At 36.4% G+C, this 26,736-nt stretch overlaps 1 protein-coding gene and 1 long non-coding RNA gene across 6 annotated transcripts in view; one reads left to right on the top strand and one right to left on the bottom strand.

Moving 5' to 3' along the window:
* Positions 1 to 26,736, bottom strand: part of TUT4 (terminal uridylyl transferase 4) — a 37,394-nt gene that overhangs the window by 4,663 nt on the left and 5,995 nt on the right. For 3 of the 5 annotated variants that reach the window (XM_015870558.1, XM_015870546.1, XM_015870547.2), the window contains exons 2-28: positions 24,061 to 24,729; positions 22,372 to 22,535; positions 19,822 to 19,938; positions 17,552 to 17,729; positions 16,373 to 16,461; positions 15,545 to 15,596; positions 14,791 to 14,860; positions 13,690 to 13,816; positions 12,493 to 12,612; positions 11,953 to 12,174; positions 11,633 to 11,807; positions 10,580 to 11,322; positions 10,214 to 10,364; positions 9,583 to 9,669; positions 8,746 to 8,849; positions 8,337 to 8,394; positions 8,139 to 8,242; positions 7,623 to 7,712; positions 7,062 to 7,175; positions 5,928 to 6,005; positions 5,505 to 5,682; positions 5,294 to 5,341; positions 5,114 to 5,196; positions 4,340 to 4,455; positions 3,887 to 4,047; positions 2,852 to 2,949; positions 1,595 to 2,120 (exon numbers count right to left, since the gene is read on the bottom strand). In XM_015870558.1, coding sequence (XP_015726044.1) covers positions 1,595 to 2,120; positions 2,852 to 2,949; positions 3,887 to 4,047; positions 4,340 to 4,455; positions 5,114 to 5,196; positions 5,294 to 5,341; positions 5,505 to 5,682; positions 5,928 to 6,005; positions 7,062 to 7,175; positions 7,623 to 7,712; positions 8,139 to 8,242; positions 8,337 to 8,394; positions 8,746 to 8,849; positions 9,583 to 9,669; positions 10,214 to 10,364; positions 10,580 to 11,322; positions 11,633 to 11,807; positions 11,953 to 12,174; positions 12,493 to 12,612; positions 13,690 to 13,816; positions 14,791 to 14,860; positions 15,545 to 15,596; positions 16,373 to 16,461; positions 17,552 to 17,729; positions 19,822 to 19,938; positions 22,372 to 22,535; positions 24,061 to 24,622 — 4,615 coding nt within the window. In that variant the 5' untranslated portion in view covers positions 24,623 to 24,729. The remainder of the gene's footprint in view (positions 1 to 1,594; positions 2,121 to 2,851; positions 2,950 to 3,886; positions 4,048 to 4,339; positions 4,456 to 5,113; positions 5,197 to 5,293; positions 5,342 to 5,504; positions 5,683 to 5,927; positions 6,006 to 7,061; positions 7,176 to 7,622; positions 7,713 to 8,138; positions 8,243 to 8,336; positions 8,395 to 8,745; positions 8,850 to 9,582; positions 9,670 to 10,213; positions 10,365 to 10,579; positions 11,323 to 11,632; positions 11,808 to 11,952; positions 12,175 to 12,492; positions 12,613 to 13,689; positions 13,817 to 14,790; positions 14,861 to 15,544; positions 15,597 to 16,372; positions 16,462 to 17,551; positions 17,730 to 19,821; positions 19,939 to 22,371; positions 22,536 to 24,060; positions 24,730 to 26,736) is intronic. The other 2 variants (XM_015870549.1, XM_015870557.1) reach the window with 2 other exon arrangements.
* On the top strand, positions 17,022 to 22,711 carry LOC116653754. Its single transcript, XR_004308152.1, has 2 exons — positions 17,022 to 17,364; positions 19,340 to 22,711. It is a non-coding gene; the product is annotated as an uncharacterized LOC116653754 (long non-coding RNA).

A 26,736-nucleotide genomic window follows, 5' to 3' on the forward strand; every position in this document is an offset into this window, starting at 1 on the left:
TACCACACAAGTATAAAGTAGGCTCCGAACAGAGCAGGCAGCTCATTTTTACTATGCACCTATTCAGTGACGTCACCTTACATATCATTAAAGCCATAAAAGGAAACAAAGCTGATCAAAATACAAAAAGGAAAAGCTCCTAGACCGAAAACTAGGAAAAGGCATGCAGGGGGAAAATACTGAGACTGCACAAGAAACCTGGGACAACAACTGTGAAGGCAAGATGGCAGTAGAAGTAAATATAATCACAGAATCATAGAATGACCTGGCATGGAAGGGACCTCAAGGATCATCAGGCTCCAACCCCTCTGCTGCAGGAAGGGCCACCAACATAATAAAACAGAGCAGAAGGAAACAGACTGAAGACAGAGACTGACTGGACTACGTGATGAAAAATGGGACTACTTGAGGAAGGAGAATGAAGGAGAAACTGGGATTCTAGAGTCAGCCTGGAAGAAGACAGCTACTAAGGTGAGGAGTCAGACTGGAAGAAGGTGCCTGAGAAAAAGTCAGGGCTGGCTGGGCGTAGAGGAGGGGGCAGATGAGCCTGGACAAATAATTTAGATCAGAAATTATGGAGGCTCAGGGACTAAACACACTGAAAATTCAGCATCTTAGTAGCAGCTCCTTTATCCTCAAGAATATGTTCACAAAGCTTCAAATACAACACCATGCAACCCCCACACCTCAACAAAAGTGTTAAAAACTCACTGGTGGAGTATAACTCAGCAACACTGTCGACTCAGATGAAAACCTACTGTTGCTGTCAATTATTCTGTTAGTGCAGAGAAAAACTGTGCAAGAGATTCCCAGCTTCCACCTCTTGTGATGAACAACTGCATCACCACATTGCATTATGAAGATATATATATATTTAAATATTGGGAAAGCTACACACTTAAATCAAAAGACCATTACATGCAAATTCAGGGGCTGCATTTTTTATGTTGCTTTAAAAACTATATGGGCTCTGACTACCATATACTATTTCTTTCAGCCTCAAACATGAATGTACTCGGCTTTGGTATGAGGCAAAAGGCTCTTGCCCAATTGTTGCATGTAAAGCATTGATGATGTATTCTCAGAAAATAAGGTCAAGATGAAGGGACCTAAAAGAAGCAGAATAAACTATAGGAGAACAGACTGTATAAAAACCATGTCATTATGTCTATATTGCACTAAATACAAGAGAACAGTGTGATTGCACAACCATAATTCTGCCAGTCTCTCAAATTCATAGTTGTAGTCTCAGCATTCATCTAATAATCTACACAGCACCATAAACAGAAACTGTTCTTTGCATTCACAGAAATCCACTTTAGACTCAAACAATTGTTAGAACATTTCTCAGTTGAATGCATGTTTTCTCATGTCTTGCACAGCCATTAATGGCAAATAGGATCAACAACTAAAAGTCAACAAAGATCCAACCTGCACAATTTTTTTCCTACAAAAACATTAAGACAATGAAGGTACTTAGTTTCTTAAGCACTGTATTTTTAAGGCAAAACAAACTGTAAGAGTTAGCTGTTTCTGTAACATTTAACATTTGTACACAAAGTGTGAGAGGTTTGATACAACAGAGAAGAATTACCTGAATTCCCCACAGTGCCATTGTTCACCAGTGAGTTTGGAGTCACAGGATTGTGCCAGTGTCCCTCGTGAGAAGTGCTGGGGATTCCCATGGGCCTGGCAGCAGGCTGTGCAAAGATGATACTGGGATCATTCAAGCTTACACTGCTCTGGTTATTTGTGGTGCTGCTGCTGCCAGATCTCATAGAAAATGGAACATTTGCAGAATGAGGAGGGTTACCCGGTGCTGAGTGAATAACAGGCCCATGAATAGGCCACGAAGTGTTGGGAAGCTGAATTTGGTGGTGATGGTGCATCTGAAGTAGTCCCAGGTTATGCAAGGCAGAATACTGACCCGGGGGAGATTGGGGAAAGTTAAACAAAGACAGCTGGACCTGATGGGGTGGCTGTGCACCCTGCTGTGGTTGTGGAACGTGCTTAGACTGGGATATTGGTTGTGGCTGAGTCTGGTTAATGGAGGCTGGTTGAGAGGAATTCTGTGTAAATTGTTGAGGTTGTGGAGAATAAGATGATTGATGCGAATCAGACTGGAGGGAAAAAAAGTATGTACTTCTGATTAGTTCACTAGCAATTTAATAGTGTTTTTCTTTACTAAGTATGCAATGCATTAGACTATTCATAAAAACAATGCAGAGCACCCCCCAGCATTATCCCAACTACTGAGCCCAAGTTCCTGCCGGTTTAAACCAGTGCAGTTCAACTGATATTTGTTTTCCACAGCAGATGATTTAGACTGTTAACATGACCCATCCCAACCAAAAACATGACTCTGAGCAAAAAAACTAACCACAAGCTCTTCATTAGACTTTTTATGCATCTGTTTCTCATTTTTAATCAGTCTTTCCCATCTTGCTTATTTATAGCCCAGAATCTCATTAAAGACTTAGCTTATTTCTAAATAGAGCAGTTCTTATTACCACAGATACTTCTGTGATTCCAAAATAAGCTTCTAATTATTAATTTGTTATTTAATCTATTAAAAATAAATAAGCACAAGATTTCACAAGCCATATTTGACAGATACTGAAGCTGACCTTTCAGAACTGTGAACTCTCCTATGAAATTTGACTACATCGTTTCCACACTGAAGCATCATGAACAATCTCAAAGAGACACTGCATTACAAATCACACATGTATTACCTGGCTAGGCAGTCAAGAATCTGATAAAAAAGTCTGGTCAAAACTATTCCTAGCACAACCCAATTCCTAGTTTGTTAAAGCTACTTGCTTTGATACTGTAGCTAATGGGAACTTACACATTCTGATGACTGTCTAGTGCGCAAGGGTCCTTCCACTTGCTGCTGGCTTACAGCCACTAGCTGTGAATTTACCATGCTTCGGACCAACTGGCTGCCTAATCAAAGAACAAAAAGTTTAAATAAAAAGCACAAGTTTATGGGTTACAGAATAATGAACACAGAACCAGGAATCAGTGACAATGTAAGCACTGTGACACAGTGTAGGTAGATCACTTTAAATACTCCTGCCTGTAAGCAGAAACCTTTCCATCTACTGGAAACAGCTCATGTTAATATTTACAGCAGCTAAAGCCAACATTTAATTCTGTGCAGTACAAATTGTAGCATAAACACGTAAAGAAGGCTACTTTACAGAGGGCTTCCACACAATTGCTGTTGTGTTGTGGGATTTCAAATGGCACTAGCAACAGCAAAAACTTTTGGGCAAAGAGGGAAAAGAAAGGGATAACATAATACAGAAAACAGCAAGGTTCTCTCTAAAGTTAATTTATCATCTCCTTCCTTAATTTCTCAAGTACTGTGGACCCATAAGAGCCTAATTTAAATGGGTTTGCCATTATATTATATAACAGCATCTAAAAAGCCTCCTGATGTATTTACATGCTTTTAGAGTGCTACTTAAAACCACTGATTTTTTGTGAAAATACATTTACTTACCTCTCATACATGACGGAGGGTTAGCTAACATTTAACAAATACTTGGAAGAAGAAATGCATTCAATTATTACTATGATTACCACACCAAGTGCACCCAGTGTGAGTGGAAGACAAAGAAATGCAAGGCTCTGAAGTACACTACACTTACTGCTAAGTACTTTTTTTTTTTAATCACCCATGCAAAGACTGAATTTCAGTAGATACTACTGCCCTTGCAGAAAAAACAACACGCAGACAAAAAGGTTTTTCGTTGTTGTTTTTCTTTGCAATCACTGAAACAAATTTTGAAGATAATTACTAAGTCTGGATAGAAAGTTAGAAAGAATGGATCTCAGGACTTTAAAATGATACTAAAAACACAGAAGCTTTACTTACTTGGCACACTGTTATTTCTCTGACGGGCTTGTTTGAATTCAGGACAGTCTCTTCTAACGTGACCCACATCTCCACAGATGAAACACCTCTTCTCTCTTGTTTCTCTATCTTCTTCTTTCACTTCTTTTTCGTCATCTTTCTCATTCTCTTTCTTCTTTAACCTAAATGGCAAGTTTTTATAAATACAAATGCAAAAACCACAAAGTTCGATATACACAAAGTAAATGGTTACATGACCAACAGCTGTACCAGCATATAGATACATCTAGATATAGAAAGAAGTTAAGAAAAACAAAAATTGGATGGTCAGTTGAGGTCAGATATGAAGCTCCGATTTTCTATGCAATACAGAGCATTTTCTTCATTTCCATTTAAACTCCAAATCCCCAACTCTCCCCTGATTTAATCACAAAGATTGTAACTTTTAAGTAGTTGGCTTTGTGTATTACTTACCTCCTCCTCTTTGGACAGTCTTTCATGTAGTGACCAATTTTTCCACAGACACGACAACATCTGTCATTGGGCGCCAATTCTCCATCTGTCAGCACTTTTGAGTCAAAGAAGTATTCCTATCAAAATACATCATACAGATACAATGTATAAACCACTCATTTAAAAAGACTGAGAAATGAAAGAAAAATAACTTGCCTTATCTTCAGTTCCCTAAATGTTATTGCCCCTTAGACAATACCTTCCCCTGGATAACTTATTTATATTTCAGAGAAGTGGTGCAGTCTTAGCTAGAAAGGGGCTTGTCCTAAGGCCTGAGGCCAAATATCCAGAACAGCCTACCCAGGCTCACACCTTCTGCCTACCTTACACCTTCCCCATGATTCCTTACAGCATAAAGGCAAGGCTTTGTATGCAATACATTTTGGAATGTGAGCCACAGCTTAGATGCCTTCCAAAGGAGTCTATGTTCTGTCCCAAACATTATGATTAAATCCCCCTAGACTGAACAAAGGTCAGTCTAGGGGGCAATTGATGAAGCATTCTTCTTCATATCACAACAGCACTCAAATGACCCAATAAAAACAGATCATATATTATTAGGCACAGCACAAAACAGAACACAGTAACTGCACCAAAAAAGCTATAAAACAAATTCATGAGAACTGCAGATATAGAAAGCCAAAAAAAAAACAACACATGAGAGATTTCTTCTGGAGGTATCACTTCAGTAGACAGAGAAAAGTTAAAAAATACACTAAAATTCTGAAAACTTACAGCTTCTCTTCCAACAGTTGGGTAGAATGGGGTACCAAATAATTTCCTCCCATTGATAAACGCCTTCATTATGAAATTGGTCACTAATGATGAAAGACAAAATTATTAGGAAACACCAGAAAAGGCACAACACTTCAGAAAACAGTGAACATTAATCATTAGTAGAGATTGACAGCTTACTTTTCCTAGAGACTCCAGCACCAAGATTATGATTCAAGTCAAAAGGATCTGTGTAAAGAAGGGGAAAAAACAAGGCAAAGTTGGAAAAAAAACATGCTGCAACACAAATTCTAATATACAGAATTCCATTTCAAATGCTCTTATAGAGCAGACAACAGCAGATCCTGAATCACACTTTCATTAATGGAAGCAAAAGTCAGCAGGTAAGTACCTTCAATAGCAATACATTTCGATGTCCACTGTTTCTCAAATGTAGTTAACAGCTTCTTCTGTCGGATGCTGATCACATATTCCTTGAAGTCAAATTCTTCAGTGTAAAATCGCAGCAACCCCAGCCAGAGCTCTCCAAGTGATTCAGTGTTCTTTCCAAGAGAAGGCAGACGCTTCTTCTGCGTGCAATTAAAAACATTAGGACAATTCAGGGCTACCTTTATTATTTATCTTTACGTATATATTTTATACATTTACATAAAAAAGTAGACACTCATTTCAGCAAACCAGGATTAAAGTGGGAAGTTGTAATCACATGGATATGGAAGTTCTCCTTTGTATTTATAACACTGTTATAAATAAATCACTTTCTCATAAAAAGGAGCCCTAAGGTTTAGTGACTCTTTTGAAATTAGAATATTACCAGTTCTTCCATGTCATCAAAGAAAAAGGCATTCCATCCATCTACCATTCTCTGTGGAATCTGCTTTCCATCAAATATCTGCCAAAACACGGAGGGACAGTTACCACCATCACTTAAAAGTCACCATAAACATATCTGCAGTTGTTAAGCAAAAAAGTAGAAATCTTTCTGTTTTAGCTATTATTTGATACATAGACAATTTCCCATTGGTAAAATGCTTGAAAGTCATTTTGTACTATTCCTATGCCTCTTGCAAAGTACTTGGATATTTTATTTTCACTCATTCCTTACAAATAAGAAAACATGACTGAATTACATCATTGAGATTCCAACATCCCTCTTGCCCACAACATCTCTAAGGAGACTTAAGCAAAGTCAAAGGGGAAATTCCAGTTTATTTAAATATACTCCCAGGGACAGCAATAAAATAACAACTCTCAATCACTACTAAAATATCACCAAGAAAGTCAGAGTCTCAGCTGCTACCTTAAAGCCAATTTTCTTCATGCATGCAGATGAGGGGTAACTTACAAAAGTGCTTTACAGTTACAGAGTATATTCAGGAAGAGGTAGACAGTTAACCAGCTATGTTCCCCCAGTCCATGCAAAGAAGGTACAGAATGTTATAGTCTTCATAAAGCTTCCTGGCACATGTAAAGCAGTATCTTTAAAGCTGTACCAAACCAATGGTTATTCTCCCACATCTTCTTACAAAATTGGAAAATAATTTCTCTCTAACAGATAAGAAGCTGAGTCTTAACAGACATTTCTTACAATAATTGATAGAAGAGCTGGAGTTACATCCTATGAACATCTGGCACAGCCTCAATTACAATTCCCTTCTTTCCACTCCATTTGCCTTTTTTTTTTTCTTTTTAAAATCCTGCTCAGGTATCACAATGCCAAAATCTCCAAGTAAATATAACAGCAGAATTAAAGTCCAACAGATTCCCATTTTTTTTGGTAATTTTCTATTTCAGTTTTAACCACCAAATCAAAGTGGGAATTAAGAACCTGCCAACGAGGAAAGGCTCTGTGCTTCATTCATGCTTCCGACCCTAACACACAGATTTCTCATATATGAATTTATGCAGCAATACTTCATAGCCTCTTTTTTTTTTTACCTAAACGTACCTCCTGAAGAACTGGAATAACTGGTGGATTTCTCTGTTGAAGAAAATAGAGCACCATAAGAGTATATGCATATGAAGACAGACTACCACGGGATGCATCACCAATGTCGCAGCGCTGAAAACAACACATTTTAAACAAAATAATGAATTTACATTACGTTATTCATGACTAATAACTCTGCCAGTTAGCAAACATAACCCCACTGCCAGAGTCACCTCATAAAGAAAAACAGGTTTACAAGGAATGAAAAATTAACGTCTTCAAATTCAAGTACCATCTGGAAAACTCAGAATCAATTTTTGCCTAACATAAAATCAGAAAACTTTCTACTAACCAATTTTGTGTGGTTTTTTTTTTTAATAATGTGCCAAAGTTGAAAAATCCCATTAGAACTTGATTCAGACAGACACAGTCAGATGGACCGCAGTCAGTTTAAGAGTGCTTCTTCATATTAATAGCATTCTGCTATCTCCTTTCTTGTTGGTGTTAAGCAAAAGGTAAACTCAGTGGCTGTATTGGAAACACTATGCTATACAAATAAGTATTTTCTTTGCGTATTACCTTTGCAAAAACTTTCATTGTATAACCCAGATATTGCACTCTAGGATCAATAGCTGCATACGTAGCCAGCATTCTTGTATTATGCTGGGCCTGAAAAAAAAAACCAAACAACTGTCTCAATGTAATTTATGGTTTATTATAGTACAGTCTGCAGTTCAAGTACAGGAAATGCATAATACAACTGGAGGACTACAAACCCACACAGCTTTTCCCTAACATTCACACAACTTTTCCATCACAAATCTAGCAGAAATATGAAATCAGGACAGGTGCATTCAGGAGCATTCACAAAGATGTTCTGTATACCACGCTGTTGCTGGGCCATCATGTTATACAGCTAGTTGGGCTGGGATTAGGGTAAAGATGTTATTTAAATGAGGGAGGAAAAAAAAAAAAAAGGAACAAACAAGAATTTTAATTCTTGTCTCAAAATTATCCCTTCAAATGACTACTTGAATGAGTAACAACAAATTAGAAAGCTTTTTTTTGAACTCAGACAAACAAACAGATACTTACCAGTGTATTGTATAAACTGATATCTCCTTCTAAGCCACTTCGTCTGTGTTCAAATTTTACTATAGGCACTTTGGCTGTTGTTATAGGCAAGATGTTTCTCAGACCTGGAGAGGCAACACTTTAGTACATAAAACATTTCTATTAACTACATATATGTTAAATGTAAATATAAAACAAACAATACTTTTAAACACTTACCTGGATGCTTCTTAAGAACTTTTGCCAAGCCTTCTATTATTTCTTTACAGTTCAATTTCTAGGAAAAATAAATGCCACAGCTTAAGATGTTTAAACATGTCTTCTATCTCAAAAAGCAGGCATCAATCATGCATCTCATACAGAAAAAGTACAAAAAGAAACAGACTATAAACTAACCCATGAATTTATATAAAACGGTGACTCATTCTCTGTGTGTACTTTTACAATGCACTGTTATAGTGTGTTAGAACTAAAATAAATTATATCTTGCTTTAATTGTGTAGAGTACAAGTCTATGTGCTAGAAGCAAAATCTCACCTGCTCAGCATACAGGAGCCCTATCTGTATGAAACACATCAAGAATTCTTAAATTTAAAATAGTAAGTTTTATCAACTTCAGAACTCTTACCTCTGCATTTTCATGGCCTTCCAATGTCATGCAGATATCTAGATCACTGTCCCGAAATCCAAATCCATTCTTTGAAGAGCCAAACAAGCAAAGTCTAGCTTTATCTAATCAAAAATGTAGAACAATTAAGCAAATGTAGAACAACTAAGCAATGTAGATAAAATAAAACTCTGTTACAGTTTAACAATACATCTTTACTATGGAATATCACTTAACTGAGATGCACAGGCATACATAAAATGCACTTCAGAGGGAACCTACAACATCATTTCTAACATTTCATCATTGCTGAAGGAGAAAGCATAATAATTTTCACTGATTAAGGGAACTGAATCAGAAAGAAAAACTGCTGTAGCACTGCTTTTTAACTTCAAAAAGTCAGTTCTCATCTCTGGGCCTTGAATGCCATTTCTGTAATAAGACACTTCTTCCTACTTTATAAAAGAGATGTTAAGATACAAGCTGAGTAAGATTTCCAAAACACTCAAACATTGGTGACTAGGCAACAAAAGTACTTAGATCGCAATCCAGATAACCCTAAACCCAACTGGCTTGGGCCCATTCTTTTTTTTTTCCTCTTGTCTTGACTATGAAAGAACTATATCTGCATTATTCCTCGATGCTTTTCTGACAATAACAGGACACTCCAATGGAATACCATAGTAGGAAGTTGTTAAGTTTAGAAGCTCATAAGACAGGTTTACATGCAGAGGAAAAGAGATGCCACTGCTTTAACAAAGAAAATGAGCATTAAAGATACAAATTTGTATACCATGTTCTGGAAAACTTCGGTGAAGAAGTATGATCAAGAATCAATACCTACTGCCATATACATACCATTATACTCTTTACGAATAAATCTTTCCAAACTTGCCAGAATCTGTTCTCTGTTTTGTTGCTCAGATAAAGGAGGAGATAATTCATCTACGAAAAAACAAGTTAAAACACAATCAAACATGACATTCTGCTACCTCAAAAATCTTTTTTGGCTAATTACAAGCATCAGATTGGATATATTTTACTTTTTCTTAACTTTTATTGAAAAAAAACCAACAACATAACATTTCCTTTCTTTGAATATCAATTAAAATGTTATTATTTCTTTTTATGTTGTCATCAGAGTTGCTAGAATTTTATTTCATATGTCTGATTGTTCTGGAATTACTCGCATATAGGGAACAAGATGAAGCTTCTATGCCCAGAGCCTCATTTCTGAGGACGCCAGCAATTTTTTACCAACCCAATAAAACTTTGTACAGTATTACTTCCTCCAAATGAGAACCTGATAACACAACCATCACTTATAAGAGATTAAAAACACTTGCCAATTTGTAGCCTAAGGTTCCTAGAAGAAGAAATTCTTGCTGTATCTACTGGAATTAGTAGTTTATCCCTCCTTCTGTTTTTTTTCCTCCTCCAGACTACAGATCACAGTTTGCAGTGGAGTGCAAATGCTTTTCCAACTTACCAAAACATCTCTTACACACTATATCAAGTATTTCTCGAAATCGGTCTGTCATTGGTGGTAGTGGTTTAAGATCAATTTTCTTAAAATCCTCAGGGCAGTCATTTTTGGAATGTCCATCCCGTTTGCAGATGCTGCATACTATAGTTGGAGGCTTTGGGGAAAAAAAAAAAAAAAAAAAAAGGAAGAAAGAAATATAAAATTTTTCAGTCCTGAGTAAAAGATCCTTTAAAAGTACCAGAGCTCCCATTCATAACAGAGACTGCAACAATAAGTAGACAATCTTGTTGCCCACCCACTCCTAATTTTAGTTATTTGAAAGTAACAGCCCCTTATATGCGACCAGCACTGCTTAAATACACCGCTTACCTTTCCTGAAGTCAAAATAAACTTATCAAACACATAATGCATTTCTTCTGTAGAGAGTCTGCCTTCATCTTTGAGATCGTGAGCTTCCACCATTGCTTTGCAGTTGTGCGAGGTAGCTGGTGTGCCAGTGCACTTGTTCTGAGAAGACTCTGTTACCAAACTCTGTCTACTTTCAGCATCAGAGAATTCATTACTAGAATTTCTGTCATAGGACTGATGTTCACTGCAGTTACAGTGGTGGCTCAGCTCACCTTCAGTCAGACAAACTTCTGAAATTTCTAGATCATCTCCCTCTTTAAGTGATTTCTGCTTTAATTCACAGCATTCATTAGAAATGAGGGAAAATGCTTCTTCTTTGTCTTCATCATAACTAGAGTCCAGTGCTGAAAGTAGCAAAGAGTCTCTGTTCTTCAAAGTGTATCTTCTGGCTACAGATTCTTCCATTTCATTACATTCAAGTTCATTCTCTGGTATGGTACATCCACTTCCTGTATTTTGTTTGTCAACAATTTTATCCCCTTGTAAAAGGCAACAGTTGGTTACAGACTCTTCAGGTCTTGTGGATTTCTTGTTATTAATTTTCCCTTTCTCTTTCTTTCTGGTATCTGGCTTGGATTTAATCCCATCTTTACTTTGTGGACATGCAAAATATTTATACGCTGTCCTAAATCGCTCCAGGATGTACTCAAATACCATCTGGCTATTTAGACTTCGTGCAACGTTCCTTTTTAGTGCAAAGGGATCTAGGAAGAAAAAAAGATGACGGTTTACAAAAATAAATGAAAGAGATGAAGGTAAGAACAGTATGGAAAGAAACAGTGAGATTTGGAAACAGTGAGATCAGGAAAAGTAGTGCTTACACAGAAAGCTGGTCTTCAAACAGTTTAAACAGCAGACAAAATACACCACAAAAACAAATTACTTTCCCATTCAATTACTATTCCTTCTAATATTATTTGGTTTGCTATCTAGACACATTGTGACAGACTTGTAGTGGGTAATGAAAAGATAATCACGCACACACTATAGAATGAGGAAAAGGTTCCATCCTACCTTCAATGGCTATTCGCCTTTTAGGCCAGTTCTTGTTCTCTCTGGTTAAGAGTTCTTGTACCCGTATGCTGATGACATACTCCTCCAAAGCAAATTCCAGTGTGTAAAACTTCAACAGTTCTAACCACAGTTGCCCCAGTGAAACTTGGTGAGGGGTTTTGAATGCTAAGAGAGACTGAAATAGATAAGAGTGCTCAGATGCTATAGGATACACAAATTCCAATTTTTTTCTTGGTTGCATCCAACATTAATGTTTAAAGATCCAAAACAAGGTTGAGACTGAGAATATGAATTTCAGTGAAATAAAACTGCTGACTTACATTGCCGTGCTTCTCCTTCGCATTACTTTGGCTGTCCACTTCTGAGCTTGTTACCTTCTTACCACCACCTTTTTGCTGTTCAACTTTAGATTTACCTTCTGCTCCAACTGAGTTTTTTGCTGAACCATTTGTTGATGGTTTGTACTCCCACCGTACAAACTCTTCTTCTTCTATACCTTTCAGCTGGTGGTCATCTGGCTTCTTGGAATCAAAGCCTTCAATCTAACAACAATTAGAGTAGCTCTGAACAAAGACTGCGTATAATACGTACAGACAAAGATTTCACCAAAAGTAACAAGGACAACTAATAACTAGTGACATAACTGAATTAAAGAAAGGATTCCTCCCTCCTCCAAAATACAGCATGGTACCATAGCACAGGCTACAGCAGCTGTCGTCAGCTGCACAAGGATTAGATACCCACATGTTCTATTTACGAATTTATAAGGCAAACAATTTCTGTGCATATTATGACCTTTTAGAATACTGAAATAACCTAATAATTTAATAGTAGGGTTACTGTATTATCAGAACACTTACCCAATTGCCCAAATAGGATGGTAAAATAGGTGGCTTCCTTTGTTGAAGAAAAAATATCACCATTAAGGCAAAGGAGTAGGAGGGAATTCCACCTTCAGCCTGACAGTCAATGTGGCAGAGCTGTAACAGAACACATCATTAATTTTCTGACACAGTGTCAGCATTTTAATTTGAAATATATCAAAAAGGGATAAATATTTAAGAAGTAATGTGACAAAGTCAAACATGAAACTCTTTATCTCAAAAACTGCAGTAAACAATGTATTGCATATTGCTTTATAAATGCAGACAGGAAATGGCAAAGTAATATAAGCAATTCTCAATCATCTACTGCTCATTTGTAATTCAGATCATTATACAATACACTTATTTTATTGTAGCAATAGGCACATTTGAAAGCAACATTTGTCATGCGACATAGAGAGAAAATGCAAGTTATAATAATTCATAGAGTGTCTTAGTTATACTATTTTATTTTATCTTATTCTTTTCGTGATTGTGGGACATATTTATCTTCTTATCTGTCAGGCATTTGTTTTGTGCAACATTTCATGTATGGAGATTCCATTCATTTGGTTGTAACCTGATACTGGTCTCTCCCATGAGAACTCATGAGAGATGTAACGTGTCAGACTTCAAACAGTTCGCTATAGTTTCTATTGCTGTTTTTCTACATGTTGTAAAACAGATATTTTTATAAAAGCACTGCTGAATTATACAAAGACATCAGAACTAACTTTCTAATGAAGCCAAGACACCCTGAATATGGTCTGACAGTAATTTCAGCATTCAATTACATGACAGTTAGATGCTGGCTGTAAACATTTTAACTTGATTCCTGCGATCACCATTGATACCTACAAGAAGTACAACATGATATGGCAACAGACTCTCCTTAGAGCAAATGCAAATTTCTCCAATGCTATCTCAATAGCAGGGAGTCTGTAAGACCAGTTTGCTCAGTTGAGCTGGTTTTCAAGGAACAATTAAGTTAAAAAACTAGTATAATAGCTTGCCAACAGAAGAGTGGAAGCTTCAAAAACACATATAGTTTCCATACCAAAATCTTCACTCTCATTCTAGGTGAAATAGTAGCATCAAATTCTCTTCTCATGGTATAACATATGTTACACTGTACACAGTACTTAAGAAGAGGAAGTAAACATATTTAAATATCCTCAGTATTTGTACACTTACTTTAGCCCAGTAGCGGAAAGCCAAAACCAAAGGAATGAGGACAGGCTCCAGTTTACCAAGTGCAGCCAGCAGGTCGGTTGTAAGGCAAGCCACATCATTTCTAGCACTAACTTTACATGTCAAACCACTGTAATTACAAATGTAAGACAGGGAAAAAAAATCATCTTTTCCTCAAGTACACAAACAATGATCAGAGGTGTGAGACAGTGAAATCATTTCCACAATACTAAAAATATGCATCCTCCCTATGAAAGAACCTGGCCTCTTAAACAAAAGCAACAGAATATAAAGCAGTTTTCTTTACTATTAATTCATCACTTGAATCTGTAACTTACTGAAGTTTGCTATAGCTAAGTATACAAACTGTCATTACAATACAACTAATAAAACAAAAGAATTTGCTCTAAGTTCTCTCTTTTCTTGATTGTGCAGTCTTATGTAACTCAAAAGCTCCATGTATATCTTTCACACGCTAAATAAACAAGAACAGGTCTGCTTCATATAAGAACTGGTAAGCCCACAAAACAGCTTGTCTGAACACTTTCTGGTTTTGCTTCTCAAAATAGTTACTTCCATTCTCTTAGTACTTAACAAGGCATGACAAAAACATATGCCCATCCTTTCTATATTTGCTTCCCCATAGTTTCAGTTACATATTTCTAGTCAGTCAAAATCACATGGATACCATACAGCAAAGATACTTCATTTTGGAGGTCTCTACTTATTAGGAACTTACTGAAAGGACCAGTTGATGTTTCCTTACTGGTAACGTGAATATTAGAAAATGTTCTTAAACACTTGGATTAAACTGCCGGCAGAAATTTTAAGTATCAGCTGAGAACCACCCTGTGTTTCCTTTACGTAACTGCAAGCAAAACTGCTATTTTCAGAGTCCTACAGCTGATAAGCTGCGTTCACCTCCTCTAATCCAAAAACAGGAACAAAACTAAGAGTTCTTTCTATACTGCATTTTCAGTATGAGGATTTTTCCTTTGCATGACATTAGCTAATATTTCTTGTCAATAACATATGCCAGAGGCTGTTGTAAACAAGCATTACAGAAACAAGTATCGCATTAAAAATCTTTTCCTTCTTTTTTACCTTTTAATATCTTTGCAAAAGACAACAGGAACTTTGGCATGGAAATCTGACTCCACGTCTGAGTAGACAGCTATGCAAGGAGAAAAAACATTGCATGTAAGAGTCTTTCACAATTATCCCAGCCGTATCTTCTATAGCAGGCATTCAGAGAATAACAGTAAGTGCGGCATTTGTAAGTATAATACAATCAGTAGGAAAAAAAAGAAATGTCCCCACTGGGAAACTCAGCTGGCATTTCTTTTAGAACATTTTTCATCCTTATAAGATTTGAAAAACACAAGATAAAATTTTGAACAAATTGGGCTGGTTTACAAACTGCTTGTGGAGCTGATTGATCAAAAATCATCTGAAGGATTGAAAGTACAATGCTACTTCTGTCATCTGGTTCAACACATGTATTTTATGGGGTTAGATAAGTTCCTGAGAGAACAAGGAGACCACAAACGTCAGCAGTTTTGCAACAGTTCCCACTTGATGTTCATATGGAAGTGGAAAGTGTTTGCTAAGTTTACTGCCGGGAAGTTTTCCTGCCAAGTGAAATAATCTGAGCTATCAAGTCAAAAAGAATTACCATTAATTCTGACAATCTGAAAATGCTGGACGTCCTGAGCGGCCATTCTACCTCTGTACAATCACCAGTACTCAAGAAACAACTCAGGTAACTTACCAAGTTCACTGAAAAATTACACATAAAAACAAGTGAACAGCAATTTGATTTTTAATTAAGCAGAAATGAGAAACAACTAAGACTTACTGCTGTTCTTCAAGATTTCAAGCACCTGTATCAGAACATCTGGTTGACTCATCTAAAATGACAATATTCAAAGTTCACATTATTCAGAATAAATTTCACGCCTCATTTCAAACTATTTAAGGTGTGCAATCAGTGGCAATGTTTTGTACACTGTATATTCAGCAATTCCAATGTCAAAACACGCCAACAGAAATGCACCACAACAAAAATTTTCTTTTCAAAGGGTTTTTAAAGATTAACATTTAAAAATGTTTCCTCCCCAGAAATCAGCTGTAATTACTCAAGAGGCTGCAAATTATTCAAAGAAAATTAAAATTAGCACCATTTTTGAGCTCTGTGAAATGATACAATACACTCCAAGTGCAATTGATAGAAGTTGTCCTCATTTTTCCACGTACCTGCAGTATCACTTAAAAACCACTTATACCACTCTCCAGCAATTTTATATCACAGTATATTGTAACTTGGAATGTGAGATCTACTTCTAACTGACTAAAATGTAAAAGTTGTCACTATTAAGAAAACCTTTTTAAAAACGAATAACAAAACCAGAAAGGGGTGGGAGATGAAGACATGTGAGATTCTGCTGTCAGAATTCTGAGCACAGAAAGGCCCACTCATCTGGAGCCAGCTATTTTCATACTCCCTCAACGCTTCCTCAATACATTTAAATAAGTTAGCATAAGATTGTGCAAAAAACAGAATATAAGTTATCTACTAAATAATGAAAACTTTATTTACTCGATTCATAGCACATGTGACACCAGATCAAAGATTATATACTTCACACAAACACTCTTAAGTTAAATCAAGACAGTATCGACTCACCTTGGGTGGGAATTTTATATCAATGTTAATATCACTGGTTTTAAAAGCAAATCGAGTTAAGCAGGAGCCATACATCCTCAGTGAACAGTCTGGAAGACAGGGGAGGTTCAGGTTGGATATTAGAAAACATTTATTTGAAAGAGTGGTCAGGTGCTGGAATGGGCAAGGAGATGGATGGTTGGACTAGATGATCTTAGAGGCCCTTTCCAAACTTGGCAATTCTGTGATTCTATGAACTTACCTAGATCCAACAAAGCAATTCATGTGACTAAGCATTATTCCTACCCAGACTATGTTTCACATTTTTATCAACATAAAGCACTCAAAGATAAGGTATGGCATAAGGTATGGTATTTATACATTGTTAGGTAAATGCAATATTTTGACCTACTTAAGGTAACTTCTTCATTTAATACCCACTAGTTACCCACACATGAGAAGAAACACTTGCTAAACAACATTTTTTGATCTAAATAACTTATTTAACAAATATTTGCTGATAAATATCCATAGACATTTCAAATCACAATTGAGTACTGAAAATATCTCATATGGCTACAAAAACCACTGGGGTCTAACACTCCTCTTCCTAAACCAAGGCTTTAAAGAAAACTGAGTCATGTATCTTTTACTTGCCCCTAAAAGACATCACAAACATTTGAAGGACTGGTAGAACTTTCCTCTCTTCTACTTCAAGCACCTTCTCATATTTCCCTTCCTGCCCGAGCCCCTGTGACACTAATTCAAGTACAGCTAAGTACACTTGAAAAATAAACCTCTCTACTGTAAAAGCCACACTCAGTACTGTCAGGTAAAGGTACAGGTGGAAGGGTTTGTAGGACTGGAGCCTGAAGGAGATCCTCAGTGGCTGCAGCTTTAACCATAACTATGTAGGAAATATTTGGTGCTCTGGATACTTCCAGTCTTTATTATAAATCACCACTTTAAAGAAGACCAACAGCTTCAATGAACACATACAGAGAGAAGCAAAGGTAAGAACAATCATATTTCTCTCTTTTGGTAGATTCATTAGCTGATTTTAAATCAACTGCCAGTATTAAAGTGCCTGTATATATTACTATTGTATAATACAAAGATACTTCAACCTCAAATGTATTAATTCTCCATTAATAAAAAGAACAGTTTTCAAGCAGAGAAAACGGAGGATGCTATGGATACCTGGTAAGGGCTGTTGAATAATTTTCTCCATCTCGCTTACAATTTCTTGACGAATTCTGAAGTCATCGTCTGATATGCCTTGTTCATTTGCTGCCTCGATGAGTGTAAAACTCAGGGCAGCCAATTGTGCAGAAGAAGGGGGTGGGAGGGCACGCAGCTCATTTTCTTCTTGTTTTTCCTGAATAATTATTGGATGATAAAAGTAAAAACTTGTATTTTAGGAGAAAAGGATATCTTGTAGTATTGCATGCTATGTACCAATGCATGTATCTCATAGTACTGCATAATACATTAAAAAAAGGTACTGTTTGCTAACTATGCTCTATTTACAAGAGTCCTGACCCAAAGGCAGTAACTATGCCCTACCTAACCCACAAACGCAGTGGCACAATCAACTTAGAAATGACAGTAGATGCTGTGTTTAAAAGAGAACATGTTATATTCACAGCTGGCAAATGGGGAAGAAATCTGGCGCGTTGTATTCCCAAACCACATTTTCTGACAGCTTTGAAACAGAAATCATCCAAGAAAATAAAAAGCTCTGTCCGTTCCTACATAATAGAAGTATCTGAGTGGAAAAAGCTACTTTTTCACACAAGAATCACACAGATTCTTTAGAGTAGGCTGTAGTGGGACGAAGGACATGAGCAGCAGAAGAGATATTCCTAGCTCCCAGGAAGTTTTTAAGTTCGGTCTCCTCTTGCTGCTGCCTAAACGACTATCACAAAAAAGAACTTGTAATGCATGATATTATAATCAACTTATTCAACAGCAATAACTATGTCAGATGCAACAAGTCATTTGGGGCTAAGTGAAACAATAATTAGATTCACAAATTCATCTACTAAATGAAATGTGACTGACAACAGAATTAAATAATAACCTGAAAATAGTTACTCACTAAGCACATCAGTACAGTATGAATATAACGTTTCATCTTTCAACTGCTCTTTTCTCACTGCAAAGCTCATTCGGCAGTCATACATCAATAATAAGAGCTGCAAATAGGTACAAAATAGGTACAACATTTGGACAGTTACACACCATTGTCATGTGGTGTACTACATAAAACCTTCTGAAGACAAACACTAAAAACTGAAACCATGCCCTGTCCTCTATCACCTCCATTCAGTGGAAAAGAAACCTCATTTCTGAATTCTTATCTCCATGCCCAGATGCAAAGCATGGTATAGGAATGCTTCCATATTAAATGGGAGGCTGGTTTGTTGCCGTTGTATTTTGTTTTCCCCCCATGGTGCAGATTTGATGGGAGAGAACCAGAATCCTTTACAATTAATAATTGAACATAAACCAAAATGTTACTTTATGAGATGGTGTGGATTTACGGTATTCAGTTTCCCAGGTGCTGACCTGCATATTTGAGAATTAGAACATTCATTACAAAAGTAAGTTTGGTATGAAATACACAGAAACAGGAAAAATAGATCGAATTTTGGGAAATAGTTTAAATCACTCTTCCAACAACCATCTGAAATCACAGAACTCTACATATTTGTGAATTTGTAGCTCTTTATCAGCATTTACAAAAATGGCTTTGCAAGAAGATGTGTTTGCCCTTTACTGCTCTCATGTACGTAATGTTTCTTAAAACAACATAAACTAACAACAGCGTATCTAACAAAGAAACCATTTGTCTTTTTTTCTGAAAATCTTAGAAATGTATCAGCGTTTTTCATATTAAACACATACATCACTGCAGGGAGATGATGAATGACATCTCAGGACAGAATACCTCCCTACTTCAACTCTCTTTTTATTTTATTTAAGTCTAGACATACTATCTCCTCTGCTTACCCATCCTAGAAGGGATATAAATAAAGAAGAAAAATAACAACAACAAAACCGCAACGGTTCCAATCTCATCTCTATTCTGTGAGGTCTTGCTACCAATGACACTACCTTTGAAAGAAACTAAAGACTGAATACATTTCTCACCCAAGTCACCTTGCCTTCTGTTACTGCAAGTGCAATGAACTGCCTTTCTACTACTCAAGAGATGATAATTCAGAGACAATGACCAAAAAGTTTTCTTCCTTCTCTGCCTGGATAGACATCAAAGCATCCTCCCAAACAGGAAGGGAACTACAGACATTTGTGGATCTCTGCTCAGCAGATATAAACTCTCACCTAAATGAAAGTGATTAAAGAAAACATACCCCATAACAAACAAAAGAAAACTTTCAAAAACCCTCTTGAAAAAAGAAGAAACAGGAAAAAAAGAAAGGCATTTGAAAATGTGATTAACTTACCATTATATTTTTCTTATGGCGTTTTTCTTTAATATGCTTGTGAGCTCCCTGGATATTTTCAATGTGAACTAAGCAGAGCTTGCATAGATACTGACAGTTGGTGTATTCTGGAGAGCGCTGGGAAAAAACAGCCATAGGTTAACAGAAAATATTTCTGACATCAGTGTCTGAAAAACTCCACTGTTTGAATAACAAATTCTATTTAACAATTATTCAACGCTTGTAACATAAAAGTGCTTTGTAAATATTATGTAATCTTCAAAAAAAACAAAAACACATGGTGCAAGTGGATTTTTACCCAAATGACAAGAGGGGAAAGTGAAGAAATGAAGTGAGGTGAGTTGATCATTAGACTTCTCATTATATTTTTGTGAAGCAAGATAAAGACCAAACAGTTTCTGCCTCTTAAAGCTGAACTGTAGATTAAATATGAATGTAAAACATGACGGCAATTACACTTTTCATATAAATTCTCTCTGTCCTTATTTTCTTTGATAGCTGATAATTAAACACCCATTTGGAACAGAATGTACACCTACACTTGGCTAGTTTGGAAGAGTCATGTATTCAATCCCAGACGACTGAAGCAGATCAGAAGTAATACTCTAACACTTCTAAAATTAAATGGCTATCAGCATTAAAAACAATTGGGTACTCCTTTACAATACTAATCTGCAGTATTATGCCCATAGTTGCCAGAAAGGCTGAATCACATAAGGCCTTTTATTTCACCTCTATTGTGAAGCCCATTTCCATCATGTAGATATGCTTAACACCAATGAAAGCAGAAAGAATTTTATAAATAAATAAATAAGTAGCTTCAGACTATTATCAGAGTAAATTAGAAACCTCAAGAGAAGCCAAGCCTATTGATATTTGTGTTTGGCTACTTAAGAGTGGTAGCTATAAGGTGGCTGTATTTTAAAGAACTCACATAATGGAAAGATTCCAGATCATTAGGAAAGAAAAACTCAAGACTATCATTAATAGGCTAGAGAGGATGAGTCAGTTAGAGACCAGCCAGAATTAATGTCCAGAAAAATCCTGTAATAAATAACTATTAATAACCATTCAGGAAAGAAACAGGCCATAGGTGACAAACTGATTTGCTATAAACCAAACTATACTACACCAATTTTAGGGTTGTTTTCTAAAAGAACACCATAAAGCTTGAATAAGCAGCAGATGTTGCATACTGAATTTTACGAAGTTTTTCTCACTTGTCATAGTATCTTTCTAAAAAGAAGGTGGTGAATACTATCTAAATAAAGAACAGTAAGGAGAGAGTAAAGTTGCTCAGAAAATCATCCTCAGAGCACACATACCTAGGCTGGTTCATCACCAGTCTAAAAGCATGTGCCAAGTAGGTTTCAACAGGGGTCTCTCCGGGGTGAGATTCATTCACATTTTTGTTAAGAGATTTACAAAGTGCAAACGAGAGCGTGCTGACTACAGATGAGAAAGATAATGCTAGAAGCGATTATGCATTTTGCGTTAAGATGACAGTTCACTGATCAGAAGAAATCAGAGAAATGGAACAAGAAACTTGCAACCAAATCCTATCAAAGCGACGATGATTCATCTTTAGATACTGTCAACTAAAAGAAATACAGGGCTGAGAACACCCAGTTGGACATTTCTTAAGAAAAGGATATGTGGATCACAGCTGACAAGCTACAGGCCAATATCTCATTGCTGATAAAAAACAAGGAAGCAACAACAACCAGCAATAAAACCCACACACAAGGGAAAAAAAAACAGACATCCTAAACACAAATGCTTTACTTTGGATAGATTAAGCCAGCTTCCTCCTTTACACATAAGGCTTTAGCTAAAAGGCAACGTCCACTTTAGGACGCTTAATAAGTAAAATAGGCCAGGGGGTGGAAGCCCAGAGAAAAGCAACAAGAATGTACCATTAACCGAAAAAAAACCCTTCTGACTAAAGAACAAAGGGTGTATCTGGAGAAGACAAGTCTGCAGGGAGAAATAGTAATGATCTTCAGATGTGTGGAGAGTTGCTGATGAAGGTTATAAGCCATTACATTTATTTTCCTAAGCCAACATATGAGATATTAAAATGCTCCAAGAGACACTTAAGTTAGGTATTAACTTCTGAGATAGCTTTAAGGATTGCGAAACACATTTCTTTGGAGATTACTACAACAGCTTAAACAAACATTTTTAAGAAGTCATCTTTAATACTGGTGACTTGGTCTGGTAGAAAGCTACTAACATGCTGAAGATATACTGAGGTTCCTTTCCAATCCTATACCTTGAATTTTCAGGTATTGGACTTTCTAGAAAAATAATAATTAAATAAGTAATGGCAATGTAAACCTTTAGCTGTGCAGAATTAAAATAATAATACTGTTCTACGAATGCTACATGTGCCACAAAAGGAAGACTACGTTTTCAACTCTGTCACAATTATTGAGTCAACAACTATGGTTAATTTCTTAAATGACGGAAGTGATTCACTATAAGGAAGAAACAGAAGCAAGAGAAGATATTCATCCTCTTTTTTATCTGATAAAAAACTCAACCTACTTTTTCAAGGCGGGAGATATAATCTCTTTCCAGACGCTCTTCAGCTTGTTTCAATCCCAGTTGCTGTTCAGCTGTCAGATTAGCCTCATCAATAATAACAGTGTTTTCTAAATAATCAGCTTCCAAGGTATGTTCTTTAGGCGATTCAGAATTCTTTATTTTACCTAGAGAAAAAAAAACAGTTTTCTTCAGAATAACTCAGGAAAAGTAAGAATACAGAGATCACTGCAGATAAAAGCATCTCACTTTAGAGGTGAGGCACAAACTGAGTTATATTCCAGGTTGAACACCAGAATGAGTAAGGTCCATTTTGCAAACTTCATAATCTCCATTAAGTCCTTAAGGCAAAAAAGAACAGAGTACACGAGGTGTTGATGCTCTACTTAACAAAAATAAAAGTAGTAGACTTAACTATTATTCTTTTAAATAACATACTTTGCTATGGAAACAATCAAAAACAATTTTAAATACATTTATCCGAACAACCTCAAAAAGCCAGCTGCCAGATATTTCAACCACCCATGTTAGATGACAGCTGGGAGTTGTAGTTGAACAGACCATGACACATTGCCATGATACCAGGGCTAGCAACCACAGAGCTCTGGAATGCTGCTACACAAACACACAGCTCAGTTCCAGTCCAGTTCCTCCAGATGCCTATGAATCGTTCATAGTTCATTAACCCCTACAAACACCTACATCTTAAATTACTCCAGTAGTTTTTACATCACCAAATGTGATCCATCTCCCTGAGACTACCCTGGAAACAATATCTGAGCAAATTTTCAACTCTGTTTCACCAGTGACAGATGGTCCCCTCAGTACTGATGGTGGCCTACAAAGAGCAAGCTAGTGAGGGGATGCTACCACTTCAACTTCTTTTCCTGTTAAATTTTACAAAGATATCTAAAATATCTATGTAGATGTTTTCTCATATCTTCCCTTTTATTTCCACATTTCTGCTGCAGTCATAGGAAACATTTCAAATGGAAACTTTGCACTCTGACATTACAGCCTTAAAGCAACATTTTATTATATATAGATAATACTGTGTTCTGAAAAAGCATGACAAAGTCTATGATAAGGAGCTACAGTGAAATGAGATCAATCCTGACCCATATGTTTAACTGTGAAACTGAAAAAGAAACAAAAATTAAACTACTCCTAAAGGTAATTACTGATGGATGGAAAGTAATCCACGGCTCCCTAAACTGAAAAGCCATCTGCAAAATCATCTTTTAAACATTTTTAGTAAGAAACAGAGCATAATACACACACAAAAAGGTAAATACTTCCCCCATATCTATAAAATATGTTTTCTTACACGTGTTTTTTTCTCCTGATTTTTCTGAAAAGTAGTTAACACCTGGCATTTCCATAAATGGCAATGATATTATGAAGGGTTCTCCTCCAGCCCAAGACACTATATTCACAAAATTGCCTGAAACCCACGCACTTCAAGTCTCTTGCAAAGATGTTTAAATTTAAGGCATAAAAAAAAGGAAAGCTATTATCATAATCTCTTGTTCTCTAAGCAATACGCTTATATTAGCATATTACCTGTAAATGCAAGCAGCAATTGAAAATATGTGAAAAAATACACAAGAGAAACATTTCAAAGCCCATTGTTAACAATTTCATCAGAAAAAAAATTAAAAAATGAAGGGTGCAGTGTTGAGTAATACTCACTGAAGTCATCGGGCTTGTGTTCCAGTTTTCTTTGATCTGAAGCAGTCCTCCCAGGATCACCAATCTGATCAACACTAGTTTTCAATGCATGAACTCCAAGAGGATTTTCCAATACCAGTTTCCCCTTCTGAGAAGCTGCTATGGTTTCCATATTGACCCCATTCCCTGAAACATGGGAGCCCAGAAAGTTTTCTGCCATTTGTTGAGCTTTTGTCTGTTTCAGGTTTTCCGCTGCTGCTGATAAATTAGAATTTTTTTTTACTTTTCCGTGATTTCGCTCCTGACCATTTGACCCAGCGTCCTTAGTCCCGGGAATACAACTATTTACTTTGCATGATTTATTTTCACCTTGTTTTTCAGAATAAACATCATTCTGTTTACTTTTTTTGCAGCTATTCCCACTTGGAGAACTTCTTCCAATATCTTTCACAGATTTGTCATTTCTATTATGTTTATAATTTTGATTATTTGTAACTTTAACTGCTTTGCCTTCCTCACTGACAAGACGGACCGACTTCCTTGGGTCATGATTGCCATTCTTTGAGCTCTTGGCCTCTTCCATTATAGTGAAGACCTGCTTCTCCTATCTGAGTCCTCTTGAAGTGCAATTCTCCAGTAATCTGCAGTTGATTTTAAATCCCCTGTGCAAGGATCGTGGCTGATTGTCTGCTGAAAAAAAATGATAGACACTTGTAAACTGAGGGGAAAATATCAATGCTCTGCAGAGGCAATGTATTAAAATGAAGCACTATAAGGAAAAGTCTAACTACCAATGATTAGAGGAAACACGTTTCCCACTCCCCAGAGGCATAAGTGAATTTTCATAACATACTCTATATTACAAATAAAAGTTATGAAAATGTCATAAATCTTAATTTCTGTTTTAAGGAGGAAGGGATATGAAGCGACAAAAAATGGCAGAACATGGTAAAAAATACTCGGTAATAAATCTGCCAACAGCTTGCTTTTTTCTGTCCTCCCTATTTTTGGCTTTATGAAAAAAAAAAAGTCTAAAAGCCAAGATGTCTGTAACTGCACTGAGAAAGAAAGCTGGAGAAATCTAAAAAATATATCATGCAATAAAACAGTGATTGAGTTCATTAATGAAAAAAAAATATAAGGATGTAACTTAAACCATTAAGAGCAAATCTGACCTACCATCTACATCCACAGACACAAAAGCACAACACTTCACACATAAAATTCTCATACAGTAATTGCCATCAATTAATTAAGATTTTCATCAGTAAAAAACAAAAATGGTGAGTGTTTTATTTAGCTGGAGACTACCTTTACTTATCTAAATCTTTGTGCTTTAAGTAGCATATTATCTGGACTTCTCAAAGACTTCTCAAAGACTACAGCACCAAGGGGAAGCTAAGTATGAATAATAGAACATGTTTTTAAGGAATTAATATTTGCAATGCAGACAATGAAGAAGAAGAATCTGTAACAAGGACCAGGATTTTTTGTTTTATAACAACCCTGAGTTAGCAATAAGAAATGAAGAGAATAAAGTACAAGACTCAGAAGAAAATCAATTTTGTATAGATATAGCAAGATTTGGAATTCTGGAACTGAGTTTCTCTCTTTCCTGTCCACCTACATACCTTGTAGTTAGAAGCGTTATACACGGAAACAGGTTTTACAGAGCCATCAAAATAAGTACCTTATATTTTAGCTAAGGAATAACAGAGAAAAAACAATAATAATTAATGATAATAATGAATTACAACTATTAGGGTAATATAAGGTACTTCTGTACTCCAAAAAAAAAGAAAAAAAACAAGGATCATATTAAAATGCCTGTTAAAAAATAGATCTTTTTTAATATTATCGGCATAAAGGATAGTATACTTTCAGGTTACATAACTACCTACTACCTGTCACTTTGAGGAGACACATACAACAGGATACACTTCAGGATACAACCAGATGCTAAAAATGGATAGCTTATACCTCTGTAAACACCACTGAATGTATTACCTTGAACCTGAAGACTTGTCTGCAAGACTACTGGTATTACCGCTCCATACAGCACCCTGTTATCTTGAAACAACACTGTGTTCTCCTACAGAGCTATGTATGTAATTTTTAAATGGAAACAAAACATAGGGAAAGACTCAAAATTCTAAGCTCTTTTTATGCTTTAGTTGCTTGCCTTGGGGTGGGGTCACACGTAAGCAAGATAAGTCCTCACTTCCACTTTCATTTCTCCGTCACTTCTGACAACCACACCAAGCCAATGATGGAAGCTGGACTCTGACACACCCAGGGCACACTCCTGTGTTCCCTGTGAAGCAATGGAAGTCAGCACCAGCCCCGAAGGAATACAAACACCTTCCTCCAGTCCCTGTCACTTGGTCTGCTCCCACCCTCCTGCATTTCTGCAGGGACTAAAACTGGATAGCCAAAGCCGCTGGCAGGAGGCAGGAGCAGCAGGAGGGCTGCCAATAAACAGCCAGAAGCGTAGTGGAACAACTTCCCTTGGCACCAAGGCCAGCCTGAGGTTACTGTGAAAATGCAGCTCTGGAGCAAAAGGAAGGCTTCATTCTGCTCTGCTTTTCTAAGTGTCAAATTGTTACAGTCACATTTCACAAGAAAGTTTAAAAGAAATCCACAAAAATTTTACTGTTTGATTTCAGCTGCTCAATAAAAAACACAGTTACACACTCA

The sequence above is a fragment of the Coturnix japonica genome, chromosome 8 (assembly GCF_001577835.2).
Source record: "Coturnix japonica isolate 7356 chromosome 8, Coturnix japonica 2.1, whole genome shotgun sequence".
NCBI lineage: Eukaryota > Metazoa > Chordata > Aves > Galliformes > Phasianidae > Coturnix > Coturnix japonica.